At 38.8% G+C, this 26,959-nt stretch overlaps 2 protein-coding genes and 1 long non-coding RNA gene across 13 annotated transcripts in view; 2 read left to right on the forward strand and 1 right to left on the reverse strand.

Moving 5' to 3' along the window:
- Window positions 1-13,213, forward strand: part of SLC35E2B (solute carrier family 35 member E2B) — a 34,916-nt gene extending 21,703 nt beyond the window's left edge. For all 3 annotated transcript variants that reach the window (XM_032780057.2, XM_032780053.2, XM_032780054.2), the window contains 5 exons: window positions 646-766; window positions 3,044-3,097; window positions 3,942-4,014; window positions 6,408-6,553; window positions 7,272-13,213. In XM_032780057.2, the coding sequence (XP_032635948.1) occupies window positions 646-766; window positions 3,044-3,097; window positions 3,942-4,014; window positions 6,408-6,553; window positions 7,272-7,518 (641 nt within the window). In that variant the 3' untranslated portion in view covers window positions 7,519-13,213. The remainder of the gene's footprint in view (window positions 1-645; window positions 767-3,043; window positions 3,098-3,941; window positions 4,015-6,407; window positions 6,554-7,271) is intronic.
- On the reverse strand, window positions 18-18,015 carry LOC142045877 (uncharacterized). Its single transcript, XR_012654788.1, has 2 exons — window positions 17,614-18,015; window positions 18-773 (listed from the first exon to the last, which is right to left on the reverse strand). It is a non-coding gene; the product is annotated as an uncharacterized LOC142045877 (long non-coding RNA).
- A 106-nt stretch (window positions 18,016-18,121) lies between these two features.
- Window positions 18,122-26,959, forward strand: part of LOC116824630 (cyclin-dependent kinase 11B) — a 35,926-nt gene continuing 27,088 nt past the window's right edge. For 3 of the 9 annotated variants that reach the window (XR_004373668.2, XM_032780041.2, XM_032780046.2), the window contains exons 1-7: window positions 18,141-18,213; window positions 20,994-21,119; window positions 21,904-22,019; window positions 22,412-22,539; window positions 23,268-23,406; window positions 23,983-24,119; window positions 26,671-26,793. Coding sequence is in view for 8 of the 9 variants with exons in the window: in XM_032780041.2 (XP_032635932.1) it covers window positions 21,009-21,119; window positions 21,904-22,019; window positions 22,412-22,539; window positions 23,268-23,406; window positions 23,983-24,119; window positions 26,671-26,793 (754 nt within the window). In the remaining variant the exon portion in view is untranslated. Of the gene's footprint in view, window positions 18,214-20,993; window positions 21,120-21,197; window positions 21,255-21,903; window positions 22,020-22,411; window positions 22,540-23,267; window positions 23,407-23,982; window positions 24,120-26,670; window positions 26,794-26,959 lie in introns of all 9 variants that reach the window. The other 6 variants (XM_032780048.2, XM_075060252.1, XM_075060251.1 and 3 more) reach the window with 5 other exon arrangements.

The following is a 26,959-nucleotide window of genomic DNA, read 5'->3' on the forward strand; positions in this document are numbered from 1 at the left end:
CTCTCAGCACATTTCAGTAACAAACACAGCAAAGTTTTATAACTTCATATACAATGACACACACGTTTCAACAGGACAGTAATGGTCAACAGATTATGACTTTTCCAGTGACACCTCACAAGGCATACATGGTACAAAATATATTATAACCAGGATATATTCTGGAAAAATCAGGGCCGAAGAAGAGCTCTGTATAAGCTTGGAAGCTTGTCTCTGTCACCAGCAGAAGCTGGTCCAATAAAAGTTGTTCTCACCCACCGTGTCTTGCTAATTTCCTGGGACTGACAGGGCTACAATAGCACTGCATACAATGATTCATTTTGGCATTTTTGAAATGAAACATTTTGATTTTTTTGAGTTTAAACAGCTTTTCATTTTGAAATTACCTTCAATTTTATTTTAAAAGATGCAAAAACATTAAACACTCAAAATAGAAACAAAGTTTTATGTAGAACAGAACATTTTGTTCAGTCTGAAACAATTCTTTTTCAACTTTTTCCTTTTGCTGAAATTCCCCAAAAATTAGTTTTTATGTTGACCAAAAATGATTTTTTTTTAATTTGGAACTGCTAGCAAACATAAAAATCCATTACTCACACAGCTCTGGTTTAAAGCCAATTTTTAATTTATTTTTTTCACTTACAGGATTGCTGGTAAATCTCTCTCTCATTCCTGTCATGGGAGGATTAGCTCTATGTACAGCCACTGAAATCAGTTTCAACATTCTGGGTTTTTCGGCAGCTTTGTCTACTAACATCATGGACTGGTGAGGCCTGATGAAGGTTGCATGTAGAGAAGAGAAAGAATTGTTAGTTTACAAATAAACTAAGCCATATCTTCTCCCAGACTGTACAGTTCAGCTGGTGTTTCCCATACAGTATATTAATTCTTGGTATTCAGAGAATTATTTCTTAATAGAAGGCATACTGCTCTTAGAGATGAGAACGCCATACCTGTCAGAACACAGTGGATAAAGAATAGAACAACTCCTGTCCCAGAATTATCTCTGTTCATGACTCTTGACAAAGTCTATTTACCAGGGATTTGTAACTAGCAGTCCTGGTTTGTAGCCTGTGGTGGCTTTTTCTTTTAACTACCAGGTGGAGGGTGGGACAGAGCCAATCAACTGCAGGTTCTTATTGCTAGTGAACTCAAATGGTGAATATACATTGCTTATGTTTTCTAATAAAATATGTGACCATGTTATGGAAGAATTGCAAATGCATAAAACTAATAATGCACAAGTATGTTGCAACTAATATATTACAGAAGAGGACTAGCAACTCTAAACTTAAGGTTGAGCAGATATATATTTTTAATGTTGCTAGTAAGATAATTGAAGTACTCTAAGTTAGTTTACTGAGAGAATATTTTAATATGCTAGGTTAACAATGAATAACACATGAAAATGGAAAACTTCAAGCATGGTAAATTGTTATTGACTATAGTTAAATTATAGTAATCAGAAAGCCATGACAGTTTTCTGATACACTTATAAGAATACTTTTCTCTCTATAAAGAAAGTCTTTTCATATCCTATTGCAAGGTAAAATAAAAAATCAGAGAACTTTCTGATTCTTAAATATGTTTAAGGCAGTCAAGATTATCTACAAAATTCTTTAGTCGTGTATCTCCATTAAATGGTGGGCAATTCAAAAATAATCAGTGTAATAGGCTGCTGGGAATTTTTGTTTACAAAATGTCAAATTCTGTCGTCTAGAATTGTTTACAGAGGACACTGGTTCTTGCCACTGTTGTTGTATTTGGATTAGTATTCATGTCCAGCCTCTGTCATTTCTTTTAAAAGTTTTGCCGTTTTGATCTAGTTGGGGTCCAGATATCCTTATGTTAAAACAAAATAGGCAGACAAGATTATTGTAGGCCTGATTCTACCCACTTGTTCATTTGTATTCACTTAGCACAAGTATAAATAAAACCAGGTGCAAGACAGTGATGACTCTAGCCTCTATTTCAAATAATTTCTGTCTATATCTCAAGGCAGATGCAAGTGCAGGCATGAAACGGCAGTGTGCATCTTTTATTTTTAAAATTATGTACCTGCAAATCAGATGTGATGCTTCTACTTTTGGTTAATTGCAGTGTTGTAGATTAGTCTGAATACTGAAAACTATGCACTCATTTGTTCTAAATGCCCATATCAGTGCACAACACCAACACAGGCTGGATATTCTTGCTTTGTATTTATTTTTATCACTGTTTCCTAGAGCACAGCTGAACAGTAAAAGAAAAATAAGGAGTATTTTAGTTCCGTTCTCTATGAAGCACTTGAAAATGTAAAGTCTAAACCATTTATATTTGAAATGTTAACTGCAAAGGAACCTTACACTGCTTCTGAATGTTATAAGTTAATAAGGCAATGCAAAAATGTAAATTAGCATTTTCGCTTGCAGTATGTCAATATTTATATGGAATGTGTAGAGTAGATTGGTGTTTTGTATATATTTCAAAGACAGTAATATGAATATGAGACTTAGCTGGTTAAAAGAAAAAAGTAGTGCAGTTGGGAGAATATTAAAATAAAATAACGTTGTGATAACTTTATAATTCTAGGAAGATTTTGTTCAATACAGTAATTGTGGTATAGTGCCTTCTGTAATTCTCTGATCTCACTTTATTTCTTTTTAAAAAGTTAATTACTTAATAGTGAATAGTGTGCTATTTATAAAATGGAAAATTAAAGCAAATTAATTAAATTTAAAACAGGATATCAAAACTTTCTAAAGTATGTTATAGGATATTCATTTTATCTATATCTACATATATCTATAGATATATATACCGCAAAAGAAGTTAAATTGCTTACTAAAAGCCTTCTTTCTGAATGCATCTTCGTTCTGATCTGTATTCTGTTTAAATGCATGAAAACCCAGTGTAAATCTGAAGTTGTATATGACTGTCAGCAAGTATTTTATCGAAAACCTCATTTTCTATCTTATGGAAATTACTGTTAAGTTCATTGTTTGTTTCATCTGTTCACTATAAATGGCGCCTACAGATAAATGTTCTGATTTTGTTTCCCCAGTTTGCAAAATGTTTTTTCCAAAAAGCTGCTCAGTGGAGACAAATATAGGTTTTCGTAAGTATCTACAATATTTCAAATATACAGCTTACAGAAAGGTCCCAGGAAACATCAGGGAACCACTTGTTTATAGTCATGTGGGACCAGGACAAGACTTTGTCTTCTTTATGTAGTTTGCTGGTGACAGGTATATCCTACATACTGTACTTTAAATTATTGTGTGTCAGGAAAGGGAGGAAAAACTTTTGTATCCAAAATATCCATAAGCATTTGCTGGGGAGATGAAATCATGATCAACCAGAAATTCCCTCAGGATACCTAAAATGACAGTCACCTACTCCCAAACACAAAAATAACTCCTTGGGGCCCAAACCTGGAAGCCCTCCATCTACATAGAACTCCCACTGCAATCACTAAGCTTGTAGAAACAGGCCCTTAATTTCTATTCCACATTTTAAAACTCATGAACAGTACATGAAGGTATGAACAATACAGAATGCATGAATGAGTAATCAATTATTGCAGCAAATTCTGCCTATCCACAATTACTATACCTTTGAAAACAAATGATATAAAATGTTAAATGAACACTACAGTGTTTTGTTCAGAAGTAATTCCATAAACATAATTTTTTAAAAACTGAATTTATTTTTTAAAAACAGTTTGCCTATTAATCAAGGCCATCTCAGCCAGCATGGAAAGCAAACTTTGTTAGTTCTATAAGAAATTTTTTGAATTTGTCTTCCACAAGGCTTTTAGCTGATTTTAAAAGGTTTTTTGACCACTGTAAAGTATCAGTGCAGAGATTTCTATTTAAATCTAATACAGCTTTCTTTCTGTTACAGTTAAGGAAAAGCTTTTAAAAACATTTATTTTTGTTTTATTTGATTTCCATTTATAGTGCTCCAGAACTTCAGTTTTACACAAGTGCTGCTGCAGTTATTATGCTCATTCCAGCTTGGATATTTTTCATGGTAAGAATTTTTATTGGTTAACAAAGATTAATTTTGCTGTTTGATTTGTGCAGATTGCTAACTTTCAGTTTACTTTTCCCGTTCCTTACAATCATGCTGACATTCACCCGTTTACTTGGGTGGTTAAGCAAGAGATCCAGAAAATGTTTTAAGAAGCAGTTTCATGTAGACATGACATGACATGACAAATAAACCAGAAAGATAAAGTTTGTTTCAGGAGTTTAGGGAGCAAGTAATTTAGTCTGAATAAATGCCTCCAAAGAAGCAAGGTGGATGAGGTAATATCCAAAGGGGCAAACACATGAAGATTTAAAAAATAAATCCTAATGTTTGTAGGCTTCTTGGATAATAGCACTTTGTATTCACATGGTACTTGCAACCTTAATTATAAAAGAAGAAATTGAGGCATAGTAGATACAATCTGTTAGAGGCTGGGTAGAACTGTGTGGTTCCTAGCTCCCATTTCTGTGTTCCAACCATTAAACTGCGTTAACCAAATGCAGGAGAAAAAAAGTTGACTTAATTAACAGTACATGAAAGTATGATATGCTGTGGGAAAGACAGTGATAGAATAGCGAAAATAATGATTGATAGACCTGTCCTATTACATTATGTATGACAACAGAAGAGATAAATGCCAATCATAGTTTCAGAGTAACTGCACCCATATTCCCCTCCGTTGTCCCTTGAAGTTACTTACTTAAGGTGTCTGGTTCCCTAGCCATCACCTCTCTTGAGGTGGAGACTTACGTTTCTCTACCCTAGACTGGGGTTTGAAGGCTGCACAGCTCCCTGCCTTGCTCTGTAAGGTCCCAAGCAAGCCAGTCTGCCTACATACGAGCACTTGTGCTTTGTTTTCTCCCCAACAGCTATGAACAGTGTATTGCCAGCTGCTACAAATTACTTCACAGCTCCTTCTAATCAAGTACATTTATTCTTAAGGCAAAAGCATTACTGAGAAAACTTATACAAAACAATGGAAGTTTCTATACACATGCTGAAAGCTTATTAGAGGTCACACATCAGAGTTATGGAGCCCTAACAGGACAAAGTTCTTCCAACCCTTCAACAAGGGTTTCCTTCCCCACCCTCGACAGAAGATCTATTTGCTGGATCAGAAAGAAGGCCCTGAGTCATTTTAAATGCAGTCCTTTTATGCCAAAACCCTTTCTTTGTTTGTTACTTGGTCTCTGGAAAATCCAGTTTGAACCAGCATGTGTGTGGATCCCAAGGGGTGGTACCTCTCTGGATGTGTTTAAATCCTACGTGAGTCATCTTAATCACCCCCTACTGGTTTTGGTTCCTGGAAGAGCTTTGATGATCCTCCACCATGGAGTAGATCACAATCATGCATACAATTCCTGGCCCACAGTGTTATATCAACTTAATATATGTTCCGCCAAAGTTACTGTAGGCAGTTACAATATCTGCAACAAAAGCAATTATTGAACCATGCTAGGTAGATTAAAGAGGTCTTCAAAAATATCCCCATGCAGAGCTTGGACACATTAGTGTTTGATTCAGTAGATGCATGGTTCTTGGTTCTCTTTAAAATCCTCTTAGGTGATCACCATTTCATTGATGTTTGGGGAGGGGGAAATACAAATTATTTTCAAAAAGTGATGCTGGGAGAGAACCTTAGTTTTAAATCTGAATAAAAACAGCTCAAATACAAAGGAAGGAAGAGAGCAGCAATAGTGAGAGAATGTATGCCTCTAATTCTGATTACCATAAATTCCTGTGCTAGGTGACTACAACAGATGGGCAGACTTTAGGATCTTTACAGGAATAGAGAGCTCTTCTACTGAGTCACCTGAAATTTTGGTGCTAAAACCTTAAATAGTGGAATTATAATAGCTGGTTAAGATCTCAACATGAATTCAGGGTAGATACTGAGAGGGCATGAGTTTGGACACTAACTCATGGTCAGTGTGCTCTGTTTATGGTGGGTTAGGAACTCAACTCATTGTGAATGGGCCAAGTCATCATGACAATCAAATTACATCAGCAGTTACAAAATTAAATCTCACATCACTTTGGGTAATGCTAGGTGTCAGGGTTGGTGGAGGGTTAATAGAGAAGCTTTTTGTTGTAACACGTTAATATTCAAAGGAGGAAATATCACACAGGATAAGTGACAAATAATGAAAAGTTCAGATAGATAAAGCTTAGGCTTTCCTTGCTCTCTCCTGCAGAGAAGATAAAACATGAAGGGTATAAACATTCCATCTCCTACTTCTGAAAATTAGATTAAATATTCCTGTCTTTATTTCCAGTATAAAGTGCCTCCTTTAGGCCTGGGGTAAAATTAAGTTGCCTAAGCTACGTTTGCTTGTAAAAGAAAACAGGACACAGCTAGATTCTTAAAATCCTGTTACATTCTTTGGCTTTAGGATGTGCCAGTGATTGGGAAAAGTGGAAGGCGTTTCAGTTACAACCAAGATGTCATTGTACTGCTCCTAATAGATGGAGTCTTGTTCCATTTGCAGAGTGTTACAGCATATGCCTTGATGGGAAAGATTTCTCCTGTAACTTTCAGGTAAAACTGTAGATTTTGGGTCAAAATTATGGTTCTTTCCTTCCTTAGACCATCTCATACTGGTAACTGATTGAAAATGCTATATGGTGGAATAAATACATTCTATATGTACTCCAAATTAATGAGGATGTTTTCCAAATCCAAAAATCAAACATAGGGCCAAATCCTTGTACTGTATGAGTAGTACCACTGGTTGCAAAGGGACTACTGCTTTTGTGTGTAAGGGAAACAGGATTTGATCCTTAGCATTATGCATGTGGGACAGGTATGCACAGTTCTTAGCTTCATTTCACATAAATAAGCAACCACATAGGGATACACTTACAAATTGCTGAATGGAGTTTTAGGTATGTGATTCTAATTTTAAAGTATTTGCTGATACTGCCAGTTTTCTGGTGGGAATGAGTAGGTGAGTGGATTAGCCAAAGGAGAATTAGTGACATTCTATTGTATGTTTTTAATAAAACAGCATGTCTCTTACTTGGTGACTTTAATTATTCCCATTAGCTCTCAGTTTAGGGATATTACACAAATATTATTGCTGATACTTAAAGGATTCCACAGTCATTTTTAATTAGCCTAAACAGGAAAAGTGGAATCTGGCTTTCTGCAAGATAAAGCACCAAAAGATCCAAATGGGATGGAGCATACTGAATATATTGTGTGTGGCGAATGTCAAAGCCATTCAGTCCTTAATATTTGTGTTTTGTTGTTTCAGTGTTGCTAGTACAGTGAAGCATGCGTTGTCCATCTGGTTAAGTATTATTGTGTTTGGTAACAAAATTACAAGCCTCTCAGCCATTGGGACAGTTCTAGTAACAATTGGCGTTTTGCTGTATAACAAGGCAAAGCAACATCAGCAAGAAACAATACAAAGCCTGGCAGTGGCAGCCCCACAACCCTCACAGAGCACAACTGAAGATACCAAGCCACTAATATCCAAGGATTTAAAGCCATATGATTGATATGGCTCTTAATTGTTCCACCACAACCTGACACAACTCAGAGGAACTTTGCCTTAAATGGATGCTACCCCAGCTGTTGACAATGCTTGGTTGCTTTGAATTCACAACAGGTGAAAGAATGGACTTTGCTGCAGAGAGGGGGAAAAAAAGGAGAAAATCTTATAAGCCCTGGTTTACTAGAAACTGACATGTAGAACAGAAGACCAAGAGTAATCCAGCATGATAAACATTGGCTTCATACTCCTTCCTTGACTCTGCAAATAAATAACAAGACTATATTGGAGATAAAACTTCAGTGTCAGATGGAAAAATAACTTGTACCCCAGCCCCACCAAAGTAATGTGATAACATGACCCATCCCTGTTTTCTGCTTGCTTGCATTAGGATGAAACTAGTGTATAGGAAAAAGATGTCTAGTTGCCACTTTTCGTAAACATCCTAGACTGTTTGTGTGCATGGTGAGGATCTGGAAGAAAGCACTTTGAAAGACAAAATCAGTCATTTTCGTTTACATAGCTGTTAGTGTAAACTATGAATATGAGCAGCTACTCTTGAGTATAAAGCCAGCAAAGAGAATTTGTGCTTTCCTTTGAAATTTTCTAACAACTGGAGCATTGCAGTTTGCCTGGGTGCCGACCACATTGATGTGTCTGCAAACTGAAACACACACACATGCCTATATACTACGAGTCAACACAAATAAGTATAGTTGCTATCAGGCAAAAACCACTGGAAATTTTCAGAAATAAATGAGGCATCAGCATTTCCATAGTAAGTACTGTCTTAATTTTAAAAATAAAAAAGTTTCCTTTGCATTATAATTTATCATAAAATATTTTTAAGGCAAGCGGGTAATGAGTTTGATTTTTCTTTTTTTAATTTATAGGAAAGCAGTAAAAAAACAATAGACTTCTTGAAACTCGGCGCCACAACTCTGGCTTTAGCTTTTGTGTTCAAGTATTTTAGTATGTCCTCTTACAGTGATAAGAAGTCAGAGTGGATAGAGTTTAAGGGTAGAGTTTTAACCTTAAACTGAGAATATTCTGGCATCTGTTTCTTTTATCAGGTTTTTTTTTAAATTTTGCATGATATAGTATTAAAAAAAATTCAGTGCTTTGAGAGAGAGAAGGTAGAAGGCTTCAGCTTCATTTTGATTATTTCACATTAAAAAATGCTAAATCTTTCTTCATTGTTGTCAGGATTACAGCATAGGCCTCTCTCTCCATAGGGCAGCCACCGTCATTCATCAAGATTTAGAAATTTCCTACAGTAACTGGTGTAGTCCTGGCTTTACCTAATGTTTGTGAAACCCATATCAGTGCCATGAGGCACTGTGTATCATGTCATCGACATGTCCTAACTTTTATCAGACAAAAATATAGCAACTTGCTCTGTGTACAGTCAGATTTATCTCTCAAACAGTGTGGAAAAAAATAGAATCCTACTAAAGATGTAGTTACTAGGTAGATACTGTCTTAAAATGTCTTTTACAAGTGGTGGATTTGCTCACTTATTTAGGGCTTTTAATATAAAAGAAACTGCCCTTTCAACTGCTAACAATAAGTTATTTTCTCCAGTAGACCAAACCATTAAACTACAAGTAACAAACCCATATGAGATGCAATCTGGGGATCATGAAGTGTTTGAGCTGTGAAAAATTGGGAACAAAAAACAAAGCTAAGATATTATTCTCAAAGTGTTAATCCTTTTTTCCCACCTACACATTAATGTTTGCAGTAGCTTTGTGTCTGCCCATCTGACGTGATCTGGAGAGTGGTCTGTGCTGTAAGGTCAGGGATATTGGGTCCACACTCAAACAAAGCTATTCACTGTTTAAAAATCCAGTAGTTAATGTAGAGTGGACATGTTGCAATATAAAACTGTTTCCTTTTAGCTATTAGATATAACTTGCAACTGTAGTTGTCTCTTTAGACCTGTTTACTTATTTGGGCAAATCTGCTGCATGTCTAGATCCCGTTAGGGAAATAAAAAATTAAGCTTAGGGTTCTGTTTGACAATATGCTAGCTTCAGAAGAGTCTGTCTATATGAAAGAGCCTACCATCTATCCCATAATAAGTTGAGCATAGTCAGTAGAATTTATTGGACACATTCTGCACATAGCCAATTGGCATATGTTTCCAGCCTGGCACTATTTTTCTCATCTACACAAGGGGCAAACAGATCTGTAGCTCCATTTACCTTGTGACAGCTAAACATCTAGCCAAATAAACTATTGAATGAGCCAAATTTTTGATGAATGATGAATTTTACTTACATGCAAAGCCCTAGGTAAAGCTGTGCACTATGTGAGATCTGGCTCATTTTTAAGTTCTGCCTTCCACTAGTTGATTTAGCATTCTGCCAAGAATGTATAGTTGCAATTTCACTGAGATTTTCAAAGACCAGTATCACTTCTTGGCTTACATAAAGGTAGATAATTGTCAATAATTGTGCATGGAATCAATATTTTAATTAACATTTTTTTATAGAAAGTACACATCTTCCATAAACTGCCATTTTAAGATGTTATATAAGTGGCTTAATGAAAGCATTGCTTTTTTTTTTTTTTTTAAGCTTGTCCTGATGTAAGTTACCCAACGCATTATTTTCATTGCCGGTTTCTTTTTGGTTGCATATGCCTTTTTGTTAACGAGAAAATATGTGAACTGCATGCAAAGATGGATTGGATTTGGATCATTAGGTGGCTCAACAGTCAGGCCTTTGAGGTCCATTAAACTCCGAGAACAGAGTTCTTTAATGTTCTCTCATTGGAAAACATGACAAATGTCCTGTTGCCAAAGAGTATAATATGTTTGTTTGAAAACCAAAGGACATACATGCAAAATAAGGATATGATTTTAGTGCATCAGAATAAATATATAGCCTTGTATTTCTGGAATGTCATAGGGCCTTCAACTAAACCATTGTGTAAATACCTAGCTAATTTGACAAGGATGGTGATACTGAAAGCCACAGGGTAAACAAAAATCACAGCAGGCTAGGACAGATATTTATTTTAACCCCCTCCCCACTCTAGTATGGCATACTGATGCTTGTCTGAAGGGACCAACTGACTTGCAAATATAAGGAAACAGATAGTTCTGCATTTTGTATTTTAACTATGATGATACTATCCCCAGAACTACATATCCACCATCTGAAGATGTGGTTAATAAAGCTGCTGTCAGACAATGATTATTATATATATTAATCTCCCCATGGATATAAAATGCTGGGTTAATTGTAATTAGGTTGTGACCATTTCATCTTGAATCCCTTTTTCCCCTTATGACTAGTGATCCCAGTGTTCTAGCCACGCTGCAATTTGATCTTTCTCTAACTTTCCTATAAAAATCTGAGTAGCATTTGTCGCACAAATGAATTACTGTGACGACTCCATTATATTGCATTGACTCTGAGGACTGGATTTTAGCATAGGTAACTTACTTAAGTAGCCATAAGGAATAATACTTTATTCAAATATGAATCAAAGCTGATATTTTTGTTTGTTTTTTAAAAGGCAATTATAGCTCATTGCCCATTCCTGACTTTTATTCAGGTTATTTTCTGCGGGTTATTTTCCCTGTGTTTTCATCTTTTAGTGGGTGTAGGTTAGCGATGCAAATACTGTTTAAAAAGTTAACTGTTTAAACTATGAAAATTGTATTGTTTAATCGGTTAACCAATTAAACAGAGAGGCGCTGGGGTTGGCTGGTCGGCCTGGGGCTGGGGCCGAGGTTGAGGTCAGCTGTCCAGGACTTGGGGCCACTCCGGCTGGCTGGCCCGAGGTTGGGGGTTAGGGTGGGTTAACCAGTAAGACTAATGCTTACTGGTTAACCATTTAATATTTTATATCCCCAGTGCAGGTGCTTTAAGTTTACCCTCATACCAATAGCAAGGAATAGGTGTCTTGAAAATAACTCGGACATTTTTTTTCTCTTGTTCTTTTCCCAACCACTGCAGATCTCTATAATCACTCTTATGTTTATCTTAAGGAATGAAAGTGCTCCCAAGCCCAGCCCAACATGATGCCTCAGAATTGGGTTGGATGTTTAGCCTTTCTTTTCAACATAACCTTCAAACTGGAATGATTATAATGGAGTCATACAGTGGGATAAACTGAGTTTCTCTTGCAGCATAGCATGTAAAGGGTGGTGGTTTTCTTTTGGAGGTAATGGAAGCCTGCTCTGTCTGTTAAGCAAAGGCATTGTGCTTTTGCCTCTCAACTCCATAGTCAGTTCTGTTTTCTAACTCATCACATAGGTAGCTCCTGTCTCCTTTTGAATGGATATTAGGACTTATCTTAGCCACTGTGTGGGTAGGGCCATGTGAGCAAAAAAGCCAGATTTGTATTTGGTAAGCTAGTATCGCTGCAGATTTGAGGCATGAATCAGCATTGGGTGTCATGGAATTTACAATCCTATAAATATGAACACCTGTCCATTTTTTTGCATACACTGTATAGGTAACATTACATAGGGTTGTCTGATTTTAGGGTCTTATTCAGCTAAAATGGGCAGTGAGGCAATAAGCCTGCAAAATCCACACACTTGGCATCTAATTCACCTAAAAACAAAATTATACCTTGCAATTGTGGCTCAGACTTGCAAATAATTCATAAAGCTTTTTAAGCCTCTTCTAGAAAGCTGAACACGTCATGCCTATTTAAGCAGCATTTTACTAAATTAATGGAGCTTCTGGAACCACATTTTGCTAGTCAAATTAGTAACTCTAAGAAAATATGAGTCAAACTACACCAGCTGGGCAGCTCCTCTTCTAACTGTTTTTAGGAGAGAATCAAATGACTTCTTCTCTATTCTATCAGTAAGGGATGGAGAATAGGAGGAGGAGCAGGACACCAAAAATGGTCATCAGTATCCACTTTGAGAGAATTTCAGTTCCTGAATTGCAATAACTCAAGGCTTGCTGGAAGCCTCAGAAAGCTGCTGTGGTTCAGCACTCCCAGAGCCAAGTTTTTGCTAACTAGTCATTAATCAGGAGAAAGAATCAGTGAATTGACATTTCAATGCAGGCAGATGAATCTAAATGAAGATTTAAATAAGTGTGTTACAGAAGAGAGGAATTTATAAAGTGGGTAATAGTAGGGTGCAAAGACAGCAAGTGAGAAAAATCGGGACCCTTTTTTTTCCAGGGGAAACAAGATAGTTGTGTGTGTAAGACAGAGCCCCTAATATCAGGATAATCCCGATAATATCAGGATGTCTGGTCACTCTAGCTAAGGGTATTGGCTCACCATTCAGCAGCCCTTTAAATGGAAGATACCTTAGTGTCTGAGAAACTTGAAAACACAGTAGCTCTAATTGCTGCTTCTATGTCAGGGCCAAACCTTTATGTATTTGATACTAAACTACAAATGTTGGACTGAAAAACACTGTACATATTATTTTGTAGGTATTTTGTATAGTCACAATTCCAGTATTTATGTAAGATAGGACATTTGAGTACTTTCTAAAAAGAAATAAAATCCATCATGCGTAATCAATTAAATATAACTGTTAATTCTGTTTGTAATACATATCTGATCCTGTGGATTCCAATCATGATTGTTCCTGTGTATGATGCAAACAGACGTTATTAAACATCCTCGTTTTTTACTTATTCTCGAAAAGAATAAAAGTAATGTATAATGTTTTTATTATTCTAAGAAAAAAATAAAAAATTCCATCATGTAAATTTCTATCTGTGAATGTGATTATTTAAATACACATGAAAACTTTCTTCAGTGATCTGTGACTGTACCTTGGTAATGCAGCTGAAACTCCCAAACCCCAGGCATACTGGGGATGAGGAGGAAACAAACCAGCATTTTTCTATTAGACAGTGTAAATCTCTCTCTGGGGAAGGTGTGGCACAGTGTATTCTGGTGAGTAGAGCAGCTGACAAGTCAGGACTTTTAGGGTATGTCTACAAAGGGATTTTAAAAAAACATGGTGGGCCCTGTCAGCTATCTCTGGCTCATGGGGCTTGGGGCTGAAAAATTGCTTTGTAAACAAAATTGCTGAAGCCTGAACTCTCGGATCTGCAAGGGTTGATGGTCCCAGAGCTCAGGCTGGAGTCCGAGTTAAAATGTCTACACAGCAATTTTTAGCTCCACTGCCTGAGTCCCGTCAGCGCAAGTCAGCTGATCTGGGCCAACTGCAGCCATGCTGCAGGTCTTTTATCTCTGTGTAGACATACCCTTAGGTTCTAAATGCTGTCTCTAGGAGTGGAGTGTGGTCTAACGTTTAGAGTCTGGGACTGGGAATTGGGCCATCTGAATGCAGTCTCATTTCTACTACTGAATTGCCTTGTAACCTTTGGCAAGTTGCTTAATCACCCTAGCAATTTTGCCCATCTGCAAAATAAGATTAATACATTTGTATCTCATTGGGGTGAGGGTTCGTGAGGCTTAATGTTTCAATGCTTCTGTTTGACAGTACTAATTTTTGTTATAATTGTATAATTAAGCTAAATTTCACTTTGGGGTTTGTCATCTAATTTCTTAGTCTGTTATAACCACTGTATGGAGGCACCCTGGCTCCCCGTCGCACCTGAGGGGAACGAGCCAGAACAAGCACCCCCGTGGGCGGAGCCACTACCGCCTGTTCCCGCCCCCCAGAAGTCTAGGGGCGGGACAGGAAGTATAGGTTGAGGCCAGGGCTCAGAGCTCAGTTCGGCGCCGGCCAGCGAGAGGACGGACGTGGATGGCCCGAGCTCCCGCTTGGCCCAGCCTACCTCAGGCCACTATCCAGAGGAGGCGCTGGCCGGAGCTGCCCCGGACCACTATCCAGAGGCGCGCTGGCCGGACCTCGCCCGCGCCAGGTACCCACAGGAACCCCAGCCGCAACGACCCTGTGCCGGCTATCCGAGGGGAACCACCGGACCCGACTGCCTCCAGGTCTCCCGAGAACCATGGTCTGGGACCCGCCGACAGACGTCAAGGAAGGACAGGTACCGGGAGAAGGGGGGACTGGAAGTAGCGCCGGGGGCGGCTGACCACAGTCAGGCCGCAGAGGGCCCCGAGCCTATGGTCGTGTGTATCGGCCACGATCCCTACCGATCACCCAGTCAGTGTTAGATTTCGAGCTGGATCCGCCACTGCCACCTTAGCGAGCGAACAGCCGCTACTCAGGCCCGTCGGCTGAACGCATAGGATTGGGTGGGCCTGCTGTTCCCCCTTGCCACTCCTAACCGGGTGCATAGTATCCTCTCACCCCGCAGCGTACAGTGTTTTGCTGCTCTGCCCTGCTACAAAGGGCCAGAGCCCCCCTGAACTGTTTGCTGCTCTGCCCTGCTACAAAGGGCCAGAGCCCCCCTGAACTGTTTGCTGCCCTGCCCTGCTACAAAGGGCCAGAGCCCCCCTGAACTGTTTGCTGCCCCGCCCTGCCTGAGGGCCAGGGCCTATAGACTGCTATTTGCACAGGCCTCGAGTACGGGAGCGGAGCTGGAGCCGTCCGGCCGCCTGGAAGGAGGCGCCCTGGCTCCCTGTCGCACCTGAGGGGACGGCCCCAAAAGCACCGGCTTACAACGACATATGGCTTTCTTCATCTGCTGTTTGTTCTTGAGAGTGCCTGTTTTCAAGTTCTAGGCACCATTGCATCAGAATTTGTAATGCTTGTTCTTTCAGTGTGCTGCCTCCTAGTGTGCATTCGTTCCTTGATCTGTGACATTTATATGCTTTACTTCAGCTTTTGCATTATTTGGATTTCTTGATTTTGTTAATTTAATGTCTTTCTACAGTGATGCTCTAGCTCATCAAAAGTTGCTCTAGCTCAACAGAAATTAGGATTTGATGCAAGAAAGTATTGGTTAAATTTCTGTGCCTTTGTTTCATGCCAGAAGTCAGACTAGATGATCATAATAGTCCCTTCTGGTCTTAAAATCTAAAAATCTTTAACGTTAATAAAGGATGGTGGCATGATAAATCTGGAACCTGAAGTCATCTTATTTATGGACAGAATATGTGCAATAAAAGCTGAACCAGATAGAGGCACTCTAATGTCAGAATGATGACCCAGATTATAACGAATGTATCAGTACCCCTGTCCTGGCTTCTCTTGACACTTGCAGTGAGACTCCCAGTTGTGGTATGTTTTTCACTATGGACACAAACATGTTTCCTGTAAATGTCCAATCCAGAATGAACAGGTAAGGCATCTTGTGTGCATTTAGCTGGTAAGCTGGAGGTAATTAGTATGGAGCCACAAGGAAAAATTTTAGCTTAAGTTGTTAAATAAAATTTAAATATTTTATATAAGAAATTTGGTTTAATAGAGGTTATTGAAAATAAGAAAAATTTTGTTTTATGGGGACTTTATCCTTAATTTCTACTAGGGCTGTTGATTAATCGCAGTTAACTCTCGCGATTAACTCAAAAAAATCGCAGTTTTAGTTGCACCGTTAAACAATAGAATACCAATTGAAATTTATTATATATTTTGGATGTTCTTTTTCATATAGTATTCTGTGTTGTAATTGAAATAAAAGTGTATATTATTACAAATATTTGCACTGTAAAATGATAAACAAAATAAATTGTATTTGTCAATTCACCTAATACAAGTACTGTAGTGCAATCTCTTTGTTGTGACAGTTCAACTTACAAATTTAGATTTTTTTTGTGTTACATAGCTGGACTCAAAAACAAAACTGTAAAACTTCAGAGCCTACAAGTCCACTCAGTCCTGCTTCTTGTTCAGCCAATCACTAAGACAAACAAGTTTGTTTACATTTATGGGAGATAATGCTGCCCACTTCTTAATTACGGTATCACCAGTACTTTTGTAGCCAGCATTGCCAGGTATTTATGTGCCAGATACGCTAAACATTTGTAGGCCCCTTCATGCTTCCGCCACCATTCCAGAGGACACACTTCCATGCTGATTATGCTCATTAAAAAAATGTGTTAATTAAATTTGTCACTGAACTCCTTGAGGGAGAACTGTATGTCCGCTGGTCTGTTTTACCCACATTCTCCCATATATTCATGTTATAGCAGTCTGAGATGATGACGCAGCACGTGTTCATGTTAAGACCGCTTTCACTGCAGATTAGACTAAGCGAAAAGAAGGTACCAGTGTGAGATTTCTAAAGATTGCTACAGCACTCAACCCAAGGTTTAAGAATCTGAAGTGCCTTCCAAAATCTGAGAGGGACAAGGTGTGGCACATGCTTTCAGAAGTCTTAAAAGAGCAACACTCTGATGCAGAAACTACAGAACCTGAACCACCAAAGAAAATCAACCTTCTGGTGGTATCTAACTCAGATAATGAAAATGAACATGCATCCATCTCGAGTGCTTTGGATTTGTTATCAAGCAGAACCACTCATCAGCATGGACATGTCCCCTGGAATGGTGGTTGAAGCATGAAGGGACATATAAATCTATAGCACATTTGGCATGTAAATATATTTCAACACTGGCTACAACAGTGCTATGAGAACACCTATTTTCACTTTTATGTGAGGTGGACAAGAAGCTGGCAGCATTATCTTCTGCAAATATAAACAAACTTGTTTGAGTGATTGGCTGAACAAGAAATAGGACTGAGTGGACTTCCAGGCTCTAAAATTTGTTTTATTTTTTAATGTAGTTTTTTGTATATAATTCTACATTTCTAAATTCAACTTTCATAATAGAGATTGCACTAGAGTAGTTATATTAGGTGAATTGAAAAATACTATTTTTGTTTTTGTACAGTGCAAATACTTGTACAGTGCTCACTTTATATATTTATTACAACACAAACTACAAAATGTAATTGAAATCAATATATTTGAAAAATGTATAAATCAAAATATTTAAATAAATGGTATTCTATTATTAACAGAATTTTTTTAATTGATTGACAGCTTTACTTTCTACTTCTAACATTCAAAACAAATAGCTGTGAAGTATAACTTATGGTGTCAGTTTTTTCTTATTTTGCAAATGTAATCAGAAAGAATTTAATGAACCAAAAGGTAAACAGATGGAATGCAGAAGAGAACTTTCATGCCCAGCGAGGTGGCTGAGAAGCGTCACTGTGTATGGACAGGCACTATGGGCAGTTTAAACATTCGAATGTTAATAGCAGGATCTGCACCAGACTCACTAATGGCACTGCAAGAAGAGAGGCAGTGTCCAGTGCTTATGAAATAGACGACAGGAACTCCGGACTGTTGCCTGCTCTGCGTGGCCCAAGCCAAGGCTCCGTGCCTCAGTTTCCCCCTTTGTAAAAGCGGGAGAGCGAGCCTTTCCGCCGCGGGTGAGGCTGAGCAGCAGCGCTGTGCGCAGCTGACAAGTGCAGGTAACCAACCTAACATCCCAGGGAGGGGGCATTCACCCAGGAGCGCTCATGCTCCAATACGTCTGTTAGGCTGTAAGGTGCCACAGGACCCTGCTGCTTACACAGAACTGCGCCTCCTGGAGTCACCTCCCACCGGGACCCTTTCGTCTCCGCTGCCGCCCTGGGAGGCGGGGCCGCGTCTGCCGCGCGGGCATCGCTCAACCCCGCCGGGCCTAGAGGCTGCCTCGCCGCCGCCCCTCAGGGTGGCCGCATGCGCGCAGCCTAGATCGATGGCCGGGCCAATTGCACCACGGTCCCGCGCATACGTCATCAAGATGCGCCGGGGAGCGGAAGTGACGCGTTTGTCCCGCGCTGGCTGGCGCTGTAGCGTCTCTCCTTAGTCTCCGGCGGCGGGCGGTGCTGGCGGTGAGTGCTGTGCTAGTCGCTTCCCCCCGTGGGTCCTGTGTTAGTAGCGGGGCTCGCTCTGGAGTGGGCTGCCGACTGGGAGGAGGGTGTTGGGCGCCCAAGGACTGATGTGAGGAGGCGGAGCCTGTGGGGGCAAGTGAGGCTTGGAGGCTCACGCCGGGGCCTAATGTTGGGGTGGCTGAGGGGAGGGGGGGGTTAGAGATTGGGGACCGGTGAAGGGGGTGAGGTTGGATGAGAGCAGTGAGGTAGAGGAGCTTGGGGAACTGGTGAGGGGGCGAGGCTGATGGGGGCAGGGGGAGCCGGCGAGTGAGACAGTTGGGAGAATGAGGGGATAGGCTGAGAGTGCTACATTGTGGGGTAAATCTGCACAGGAGTGTGGGGAGAGATGGGGGACCTTGGTGTCACACTCAGAATTTATCAAACCGTGACCCTGTGTATTAGGAAATTGCTTGGGAAGTTCCTAGACGCCTCCAAGAAGGGGTATCTGAAACATAGTTGTGGTTGCTTTGTGGCTCTTAATCCTGACTGGCAGGGAGTCTAGGGTCCAACAGAACTTAATGACACACCTGGATGTATCCTGCCACTGAAGAAGTGAGGCCAGGAGGATTCAGATGGCGGTAGGGCTTGCATTGCCTACACACTGTTGCTTCTTGTGTGTAAATTTAGTGTGCTACACATAGTACATAGTGAGGCACTCTTCATGCATAGTATAAAATCATTCTTTTCAAGAAAGGTAATAAATGGCAGGAAGGCAGCATCCATGGAAGGCCAAGCACTGAGTCTTTATTTATATGGGGAAGTCTTTTGGTTTAACCTAAGGTACGAATTTAAATAGATATAGTCATATGGCTGTGACCTCCTATGTGGACACACTTATTCCAGCTTCTTTGGTATAGCTTAAGCTCCTTCCCCAGTGACAAGCTAACCCGAAACAGACACACTTATATTGAAATAAGAGGGTCCATGTGGAGTAATAGGTGTGTTACAACCGGTAACATTTTCCTATGTAGGCAAAGCCTGAAGCAGCACAGCCCACAAGAGAATCATAGCATGAACTGGTTGTAATGTTGTTTCCACTACCCTTTTACAAAGGAGGAAAAAATTGTCCTTGTTCCTTACCACCTCTGCAAAGTCATCATATACAGTATAAATAATTTCTTCCCAAGCAACCTGCAGAGACCTCTCTTCTTTCTTTTTCTTGGAAGCCCTTGCTACCTTACTTCAAAATGACCCAAATTTGAAAAGTATTTGAATATAGTACCGTTTAATAAACAGCATGCTAAATCAAGATGTCTTCATTCAGAGTCTCATTTTTGTCTGTGACTCATTCAGATTAATTGTGGGTTGGATAACAGAGCCCGAGGGGGTATAATATACCAGGATTGCTAACAAGGGCAGTGTGAAGAGGCAAAAAATATTTTGACATTTTCTAGCTTCATCTGGCCTATTTTCACACACCCGTCTTGGGGGAAAAATATTTTGTGCCTATTCTGTGGTGACAGACATAAATGCAAAAACGTGCCCAGCTTTGCAACAAATTCCTAGAAGGCTCACTTCTGAATTTTTATGACTATTTCAGCCACTTCTACTAGTGGGACTTTACATATGAAACTAGCTTTTAGCCATGTGTGCCTCTGAAAATTGAAATACACATTTGAAACTATGTAAAGATGTGCCTGTACTGTGATTTGAATCATTTTTAAAGTGAGCTATGTTTAGCTGAAGACCGCCTGCCTAGGAGGGTTTGCCCATTGTTATAAAATGTTTATTTTTTAAATTTGTACTGTGGTTGCTGTCCTTACTAATTACTTTAATACATTTTAAAAGTTGTGGTATAAACAGGATTTTGTTCACCTAGTTACTGAGGATTAATATATGCCGCCAATGAGACTACTGTGAAGTAGGAATAAAAACAGGTTGAAAAGGACCAAGACTCGTTGCTACTGTTTGATGGCTATTATGTTACCTAAATGAAATTGATTAGTGGGTCTTAGTCGAGCTCTTTGTAGAGATGTGCCCACTGCTGGTACTGACATATTTGTTGACAGTCTCAACCAACAGGCCAAACATTTAATGGGACTGAAGAGACAGAATTATCCTTTTAATTAAAATATGTTTTCTGGTCAAACCCAAGACATGTAATTGCGGGATGTCCTTGCTATGTCTGTAGTGTTGGATGAATGAAAAACTATAGTTATCAGTCTAGCCTTATTCACTACCATCAAATTCATTTTGAAAAAGGCAGAAAGAGCAGAATCGAATAACGTGGCATATGAACTGCAGTGAAAGGACTGTGCTGGTGACAGAGCAGCAGCAGCTCGAGCACAGATGAGGTTCAAAGCCTTTGTAAATAATCGTGCAATCCCAGAAAATTACCTTTTCCCACAGCCTCACAGCGCTAAAATAATAAACCATAAGACGAGCATGTTTAGGTGTCTTTGGATCATCATGACTGGCAAGATATGAGGCACTATTGCAGAGGTTGCACTGATTTAACTTAAGTTGGTTTTTAAACCAATTTAATTTAAACTATTGTACAAATGGTGTGAATACTCTGATTTTAAACCAAGCTTATTTTGGTGTAGCTTAAGTCGAATGCTAACTAACTTCTCTTTACTAAGGTTCTGTGAAACTTGACACATCACATCATAATTTTTAAATGTTTATTTGTATATCAAAAGTTTGTTTAAAACTTACCTAAAACATTGATGTAACCAATAGCATTGAATATATTATATTTCAAATACATCTACCACCATTAATGTGGTGTTCTATTTCAGTTCGTTTTGACTCAAATGGGTGATGAAAAGGACTCTTGGAAAGTGAAAACTTTAGATGAAATTCTTCAGGAAAAAAAACGAAGGAAGGAGCAAGAAGAGAAGGCAGAGATAAAACGCATTAAAAATGTAAGCTGTCTTTTTGTAAATAAATAGTTCTAATTAAAGTGAGGAGGTTTAATTTTTTTCCCCTCATTTTTCCATTAGAACAAGGCTTCCTCTATCACTATCAATGAAGTTCTTTTGTACTTCCATATTTAACAGGTGAGCACTATCTCTAAGTGTCAAAGCTTACCAAAATGTTGTGTTTTGTTAAAACCTGATTGGTAACACACTAGGTCTTTTACTTTGCTTCACAGTTGTTGAAAAGTCTGAGAAATCAGCCTGGTTAATTGGAAGCTTTTCTTGCAGTATAATCAGACTATTTTGGCCTTTTTGAAATTTTGTAGTGCTCCTGTTTTTAGAACTGTTCCTGATTGCAACAGAAAAAATGTTGGGCCCATTTTGTCAGATGATTAAATTTTTTTTGCCTCAAATAATTTTTGCTTATTCTAAATAAAAAGATGTTGTTATAGGTGTCATTATCACTTGTTTGTATTATTTGTTGAAAGGTTTTGTCTTTAAAAAACTACCATAAATCAGCATAGTTTTTGAGTTTTTGCATTTAGTTTTACTCAAGTAGACTGAATTTATATTGCTTCAGATATTACAACATATTAACTACATTTGACTGTGTGATAGCTATAATTAAAGTCTGTACATTTCATAAACCACTGATTTTTGTTGAGTGTCCTATAGATCATTTGGCTTTACTGCCAGCAGTGGAGTTAAACATCCGTTTAAAAAAATATAGCTCACTGCAAGAGAAATTAACTACAATTTGTTTTTATCCTTCCTTCCCCCTTTACCATAGTCTGATGATCGGGATTCAAAGCGGGATTCCCTTGAAGAGGGGGAGCTGAGAGATCACCGTATGGAGATAACAATCAGGAATTCACCTTACAGGAGAGAAGATTCTATGGAAGATAGGTAAGAATAGAGGAAGATAATGCTTCTGGATGTGGACGTTGCCTTAGAAGCAATAAAATCTAAATGTTCTCTGTGTGTTGTGATTAAGGCAGGTCTGCTGGGTTCTTTTTGATACTTACCTTGAGTCCCTGAGATTTGTATATCTTAGTTTACCCATCTGTTAAAAGCAATTTAATAATACCTCCCTACCTCACAAGAGGTTGTGAGGGATTATTAATTTTGGTAGCATGCTCCAAACTCCTCAGATGAAAGGTGCTATGGAAGTGCTAAATATTATTAGATTAAATATTTATTCCTTCTCACAAAGGGTGGAAAAGGAGTAACAATTCATACTCACTTATTCTAAATTACCTATTACTTTCCTGTGCTTATTCATATAAATTGCATTTTAGAGGAGAGGAGGATGATTCCTTGGCTATCAAACCACCACAGCAAATGTCACGGAAGGAAAAAGCACATCACAGGAAAGATGAGAAGAGGAAAGAGAAACGCAGACATCGTAGTCATTCAGCAGAAGGAGGTATTGTAGCTGTTGTTTAACGTTTATATTGCACTAGCTCTTTGAGGTCAAGCTGGTTGGGGCATATTGTGCAAGGCACTGTACAATCATAGTAAATGTCTGTTGTTATGTCTTCTTTAACTCTTTGGGGGCAAGCAAGTGGATGAGATTAGGGAGCTGGGGTGGAGGAAATGGAGTAAAACATTCTGAAAAAGAAATGTGAAATTCATAGGAATTCTTGTTCAGTAGTTTTATGTCTGACTCCTTCACTTCTTCTGTTACATTTAATCCAGTTAAGGGGTGTTCGTGCGTATGTTTGGTTCCCCACTCACCCTGGAGGAGGGAAACCACTTTGTGACAGGGACCTTTAGTCTGATCCTGCTGCCTTTGAAATCCAGTTTAAAATTGCCAAGGACTCCAGTGGTGCAGGATTGAGCCCTTTGTCTTTATACCGATCCATAAAGCTCCTAACATGCTGTTGCTATAAAGTAATACATAATAATAAACCTTGCTTTTCTGTTATTGGTAAACTTTGTATTTTTAACACTGAGTGTGATACATGCAAGTTTTTATTTAATTTTATTTACAACACAGTTCTAGGTCAGGATTTTACTAGTACATACTAGGACCAGAACCACAAAACCCTTAAAATTAGTGCTTTACTCTACCCTGGTTTTTTCTTTTTCTTTTAAAGAATAGGAACATCTTGATTGTAACAATCTAGCATTTATTTTTATCTTTATTATTAGGGAAGCATGCCAGGGTAAAAGAGAAGGAACGTGAGCATGAACGTAGGAAAAGACATCGAGAAGAGCAGGATAAGGCTCGACGTGAATGGGAAAGGCAGAAGAGGAGGGAAATGGCTAGGGAGCATTCCAGGAGGGAGAGGTAAAAAACCAAACCTTAATCTGCAACACCCAAAGAAATTCAGTTAGATCAGTGTCATTACCCCAGTAAACATGTGGTGTAATAAGAGGCTGGGATGTCACCTGCATAGAGGCTGGGATCTCACCGTTTGAAGTGGTTTCATTACCGGATATCTTTCTAACGCTAAAGACTCTGTTTGGTACTGTTGTGCCGTAATGAGTAATTGGGGAACAAGTCAGTTCTGTAGAATACAGTGGGCTTCCAAGGCTCATTTTAAAAAATCAGCTTTTTAAGCCTACTTATTTTTTATTTAAATTCCGACAGACCACAGAACCTTATTTTAAGGTAGTCGCAACACTCTGTGCCAACTGATAAAGAAAGGCAGAGTAGAGCAAATCTGTTTTAAAAGATTAATGTCTGCTTCTTTAAAGGACTGCTTATGCTATCGGCAAGTACACAATGATATCACAGTTTTGTTGCTAGTTGGCGCTGAAATTGAATAACTTAGTAGTCTATTATTGAATAGTAATAGGTTTAGATTACAAAAACAAAAGCCCAGACTTCAATTATATAAAATAGGCAAATGAATGTTTCCAGGGATCGTCTAGAGCAGCTTGAGCGAAAACGAGAACGGGAGAGAAAAATGCGAGAGCAACAAAAAGAGCAAAGGGAACTAAAAGAACGGGAAAGGCGAGCTGAAGAAAGGCGCAAGGAACGGGAGGCCAGACGAGAAGGTAACTAGCTCAGTGTAAACAGTAAAAGGGGGTGTTAAATGGAACAACAGGGGAATTTAGATAAAACAAACATCTCTCTTAAAACCCTGGCATTGGCCTATATATTTCAAAAAAGAGAGTGAGTGAGTGAGTGTCTGGCTTCTTTATTAATCATGAACAAGAGGACAAAACCACACATGGGGATAAACAATGCAAGGTCTTTGATCTTGTGTAGCATGTTCTGTACTGTGGAACTCAGACCTATTGGTATTGAAGCAGGCCATTAGTCAGTTTTCAGTAGACAATGTATCCTTACCAGTTCTTTATTTACATACAAGATAAATTTTTTTACTGGTCATTGATTTCCACTTACAGTTGTCAAACTGGACCTGAAATGTTTCGTTTGCAGAATATTTTACATCATACATTTAGGTGACAATTGATTAAAATGAGGGATTAAGTGTTTTTGATATGTGCCTAGATCGAGGCACCAGAGAAAATAAGGACACTCCCCATTTGCGTTTTATCTTGGATGCCAGTATTACCTTACTGTGACTCTTGTTTTGTAATCAGTTCTCATGCTGTTAGTCTCTCATTTGCACTTTGTACTACGCTAAGGGAGACGGTAGCCTTTTAAGAATCTTGATTGGCCAAAAGACAGAATGTTTAGGAACTTGAGGAAATTAAAGAACATGGTATGGAACTTTCTGCTGCCAATGTCAGAGAGAATGGTTAGCTTAGCCCGCACACAAATGTGGGCTATTGCAGCATTGTTAATGGCATAGAGTAAGCATTTTGATAGAGATTTGCATTTTAATAACTTTTCCAATGTCCCTCTATTTGGTGCTTCTGAAAGCGAGCCAGGAAAATTGCAGTGAGACGTTATCCAAGTGTCCCTTACGTGCATCTTTGCCACTGCATCTCAGTCGTCAGCTGCAGCACCCTTGCTATTTCAGTCCTGGACCATTCTTAGGCAGATTGCCATGTATGCCAAATTGTGTGGTAGTTGTATGATGAGAGGCATTGTGGTATAGTGGATAGAGCACTAGACTTGAGTTTGAGAGAACCTAAATTCTGTTCCTGGGTCTGCTCCTAGCTTGCTAGCTGATCTTGGAAAAGACACTTCATCTCTATACTGCAGTTTCCCAACCTGGAAAATTAGGATAATGACATTTACCTGCTTTGACATCTGCAAACTTCAGATATACTTAAAAGGGTATTGTCAGGTAGTGTCTCTCTTTAGGTTTTTATACTGTGCCCATCGCTGTGATACCAGAGAGTCTTCGAATTAATCAAAATGTTTTTGAGATTTTGAAAAAAATCAGAAATTTTTTTTAAGCATTCCCTTAAACTTCATGAGAAAAAGTAAATGAAATTTACTGTACACAGTTTAGTGTAGCTTAAATGTTTACATTGAATATTCAATTTCAATAATATAAAGTGCTCTAGTAACTGGAAGTTAAGAATTGCCAAGACAATATGGCAACGATGGCATTAAAATACCTATATAGATTCCATTACAGTGGTCAAAGATTGATCTACCTAAAGCCATCTCTCTAGAGGGTGCAGCTGATAGACTGTATGTTTCTTATGAGGCTTCTGTAGACTGTATGTTTCTTATGAGGCTTCTGTATGAAATACTATATTAAATTCATGTGGCACCTTTTGTCCCCAAGTTGCCGCACACTCTTTATAAACTTAAAGAATGTAGTTACAGAAAGGGGTTTGGCCAAATCAATGGAAGAACAGGTTATAAGAATGTTGGAATCGACATATAAACCTTTTTACTGAAAAGTGAAAAAATTAGTACAGTTTTGCAAATATTGGTGTATGACTGTCATAGAAAGGCAATGGAAGGGAAAATACTCTATATCTTTCATTACTCTCTTTGGAAGGCTATTCTGTAGTCCTGGAGGTCTCACTTTCTGAATTTTTTTTCCAAATATTTGGCCTAAAATATTTCTTAATTTCATCCCTGTTACTCCTTACTTGTATTGTCTTTCATCATGCTAAACAATTCCTTTTTCTTCTTGATATTTACACCATTCGAGTATTCATTGACAATTATCCTGTCTTCCAACTTAGTCATTGCTTAGCCATTTTCACCTTATTTAGTGTTTGATGTTTCCTCATGAATCAATCCCTCCTGCCTCTTAAATTCTTCTCTGCACCTCCCCCAGTTTGTCTACTTTGTTTTGGTAATGAGCACTGTGAAACGAATGTAATATTGCAGATGTGGTCTCGGAGAGTGGTAAAGAGAGGGATTTGGACCTTCTGACCCTAAGTTATGATGCCTCAGTATATGTCGCCCAAATATATATTAATTTTTCATACCGCTACATTCCCTTTTAGAATGACATAGTAAGTCCTTATCCAGATCATTAGCTATCACCAAAGTCTCTCTCTCTCTCCTTTGTGGGGTTTTTTGTTTGGAGGTGCAGTTAGGGTTCTTTTCCTTTTAAAAAAGAAATAAAAATGGTGCCTCAGATAGCTTGCCACAAAAGAGGAGAACCTTTGTAATTAGTAGCAGGAAAATGTAATGTGTTTTTGTTTTGTTTTTTTCTTTCACTAGTTTCTGCACATCATAGAACAGTGAGGGAAGATTATGGAGACAAAGTAAAAATAAGAACCTGGAGTCGCAGCCCATTACGACAGCAAAGAGAGAAGCTTGAGCAAGGAGATGGCAGGAAGCCAGGTAGTGTTTAAACTTGATAATATGCCATTGCATGACAGTCGAAAGGGCCTGCTGGGGAAAAGGGGGGAGGGGGAAAGGGTTTTATTTTGGCTGCTAAAAGGAATTCTGTGATACTTTCTTGAAAGTATCACTCAGTTTGAGATACAAATGGTGACATGGTATCAAA

This window comes from Chelonoidis abingdonii, chromosome 23 (assembly GCF_003597395.2).
Source record: "Chelonoidis abingdonii isolate Lonesome George chromosome 23, CheloAbing_2.0, whole genome shotgun sequence".
Lineage (NCBI taxonomy): Eukaryota > Metazoa > Chordata > Testudines > Testudinidae > Chelonoidis > Chelonoidis abingdonii.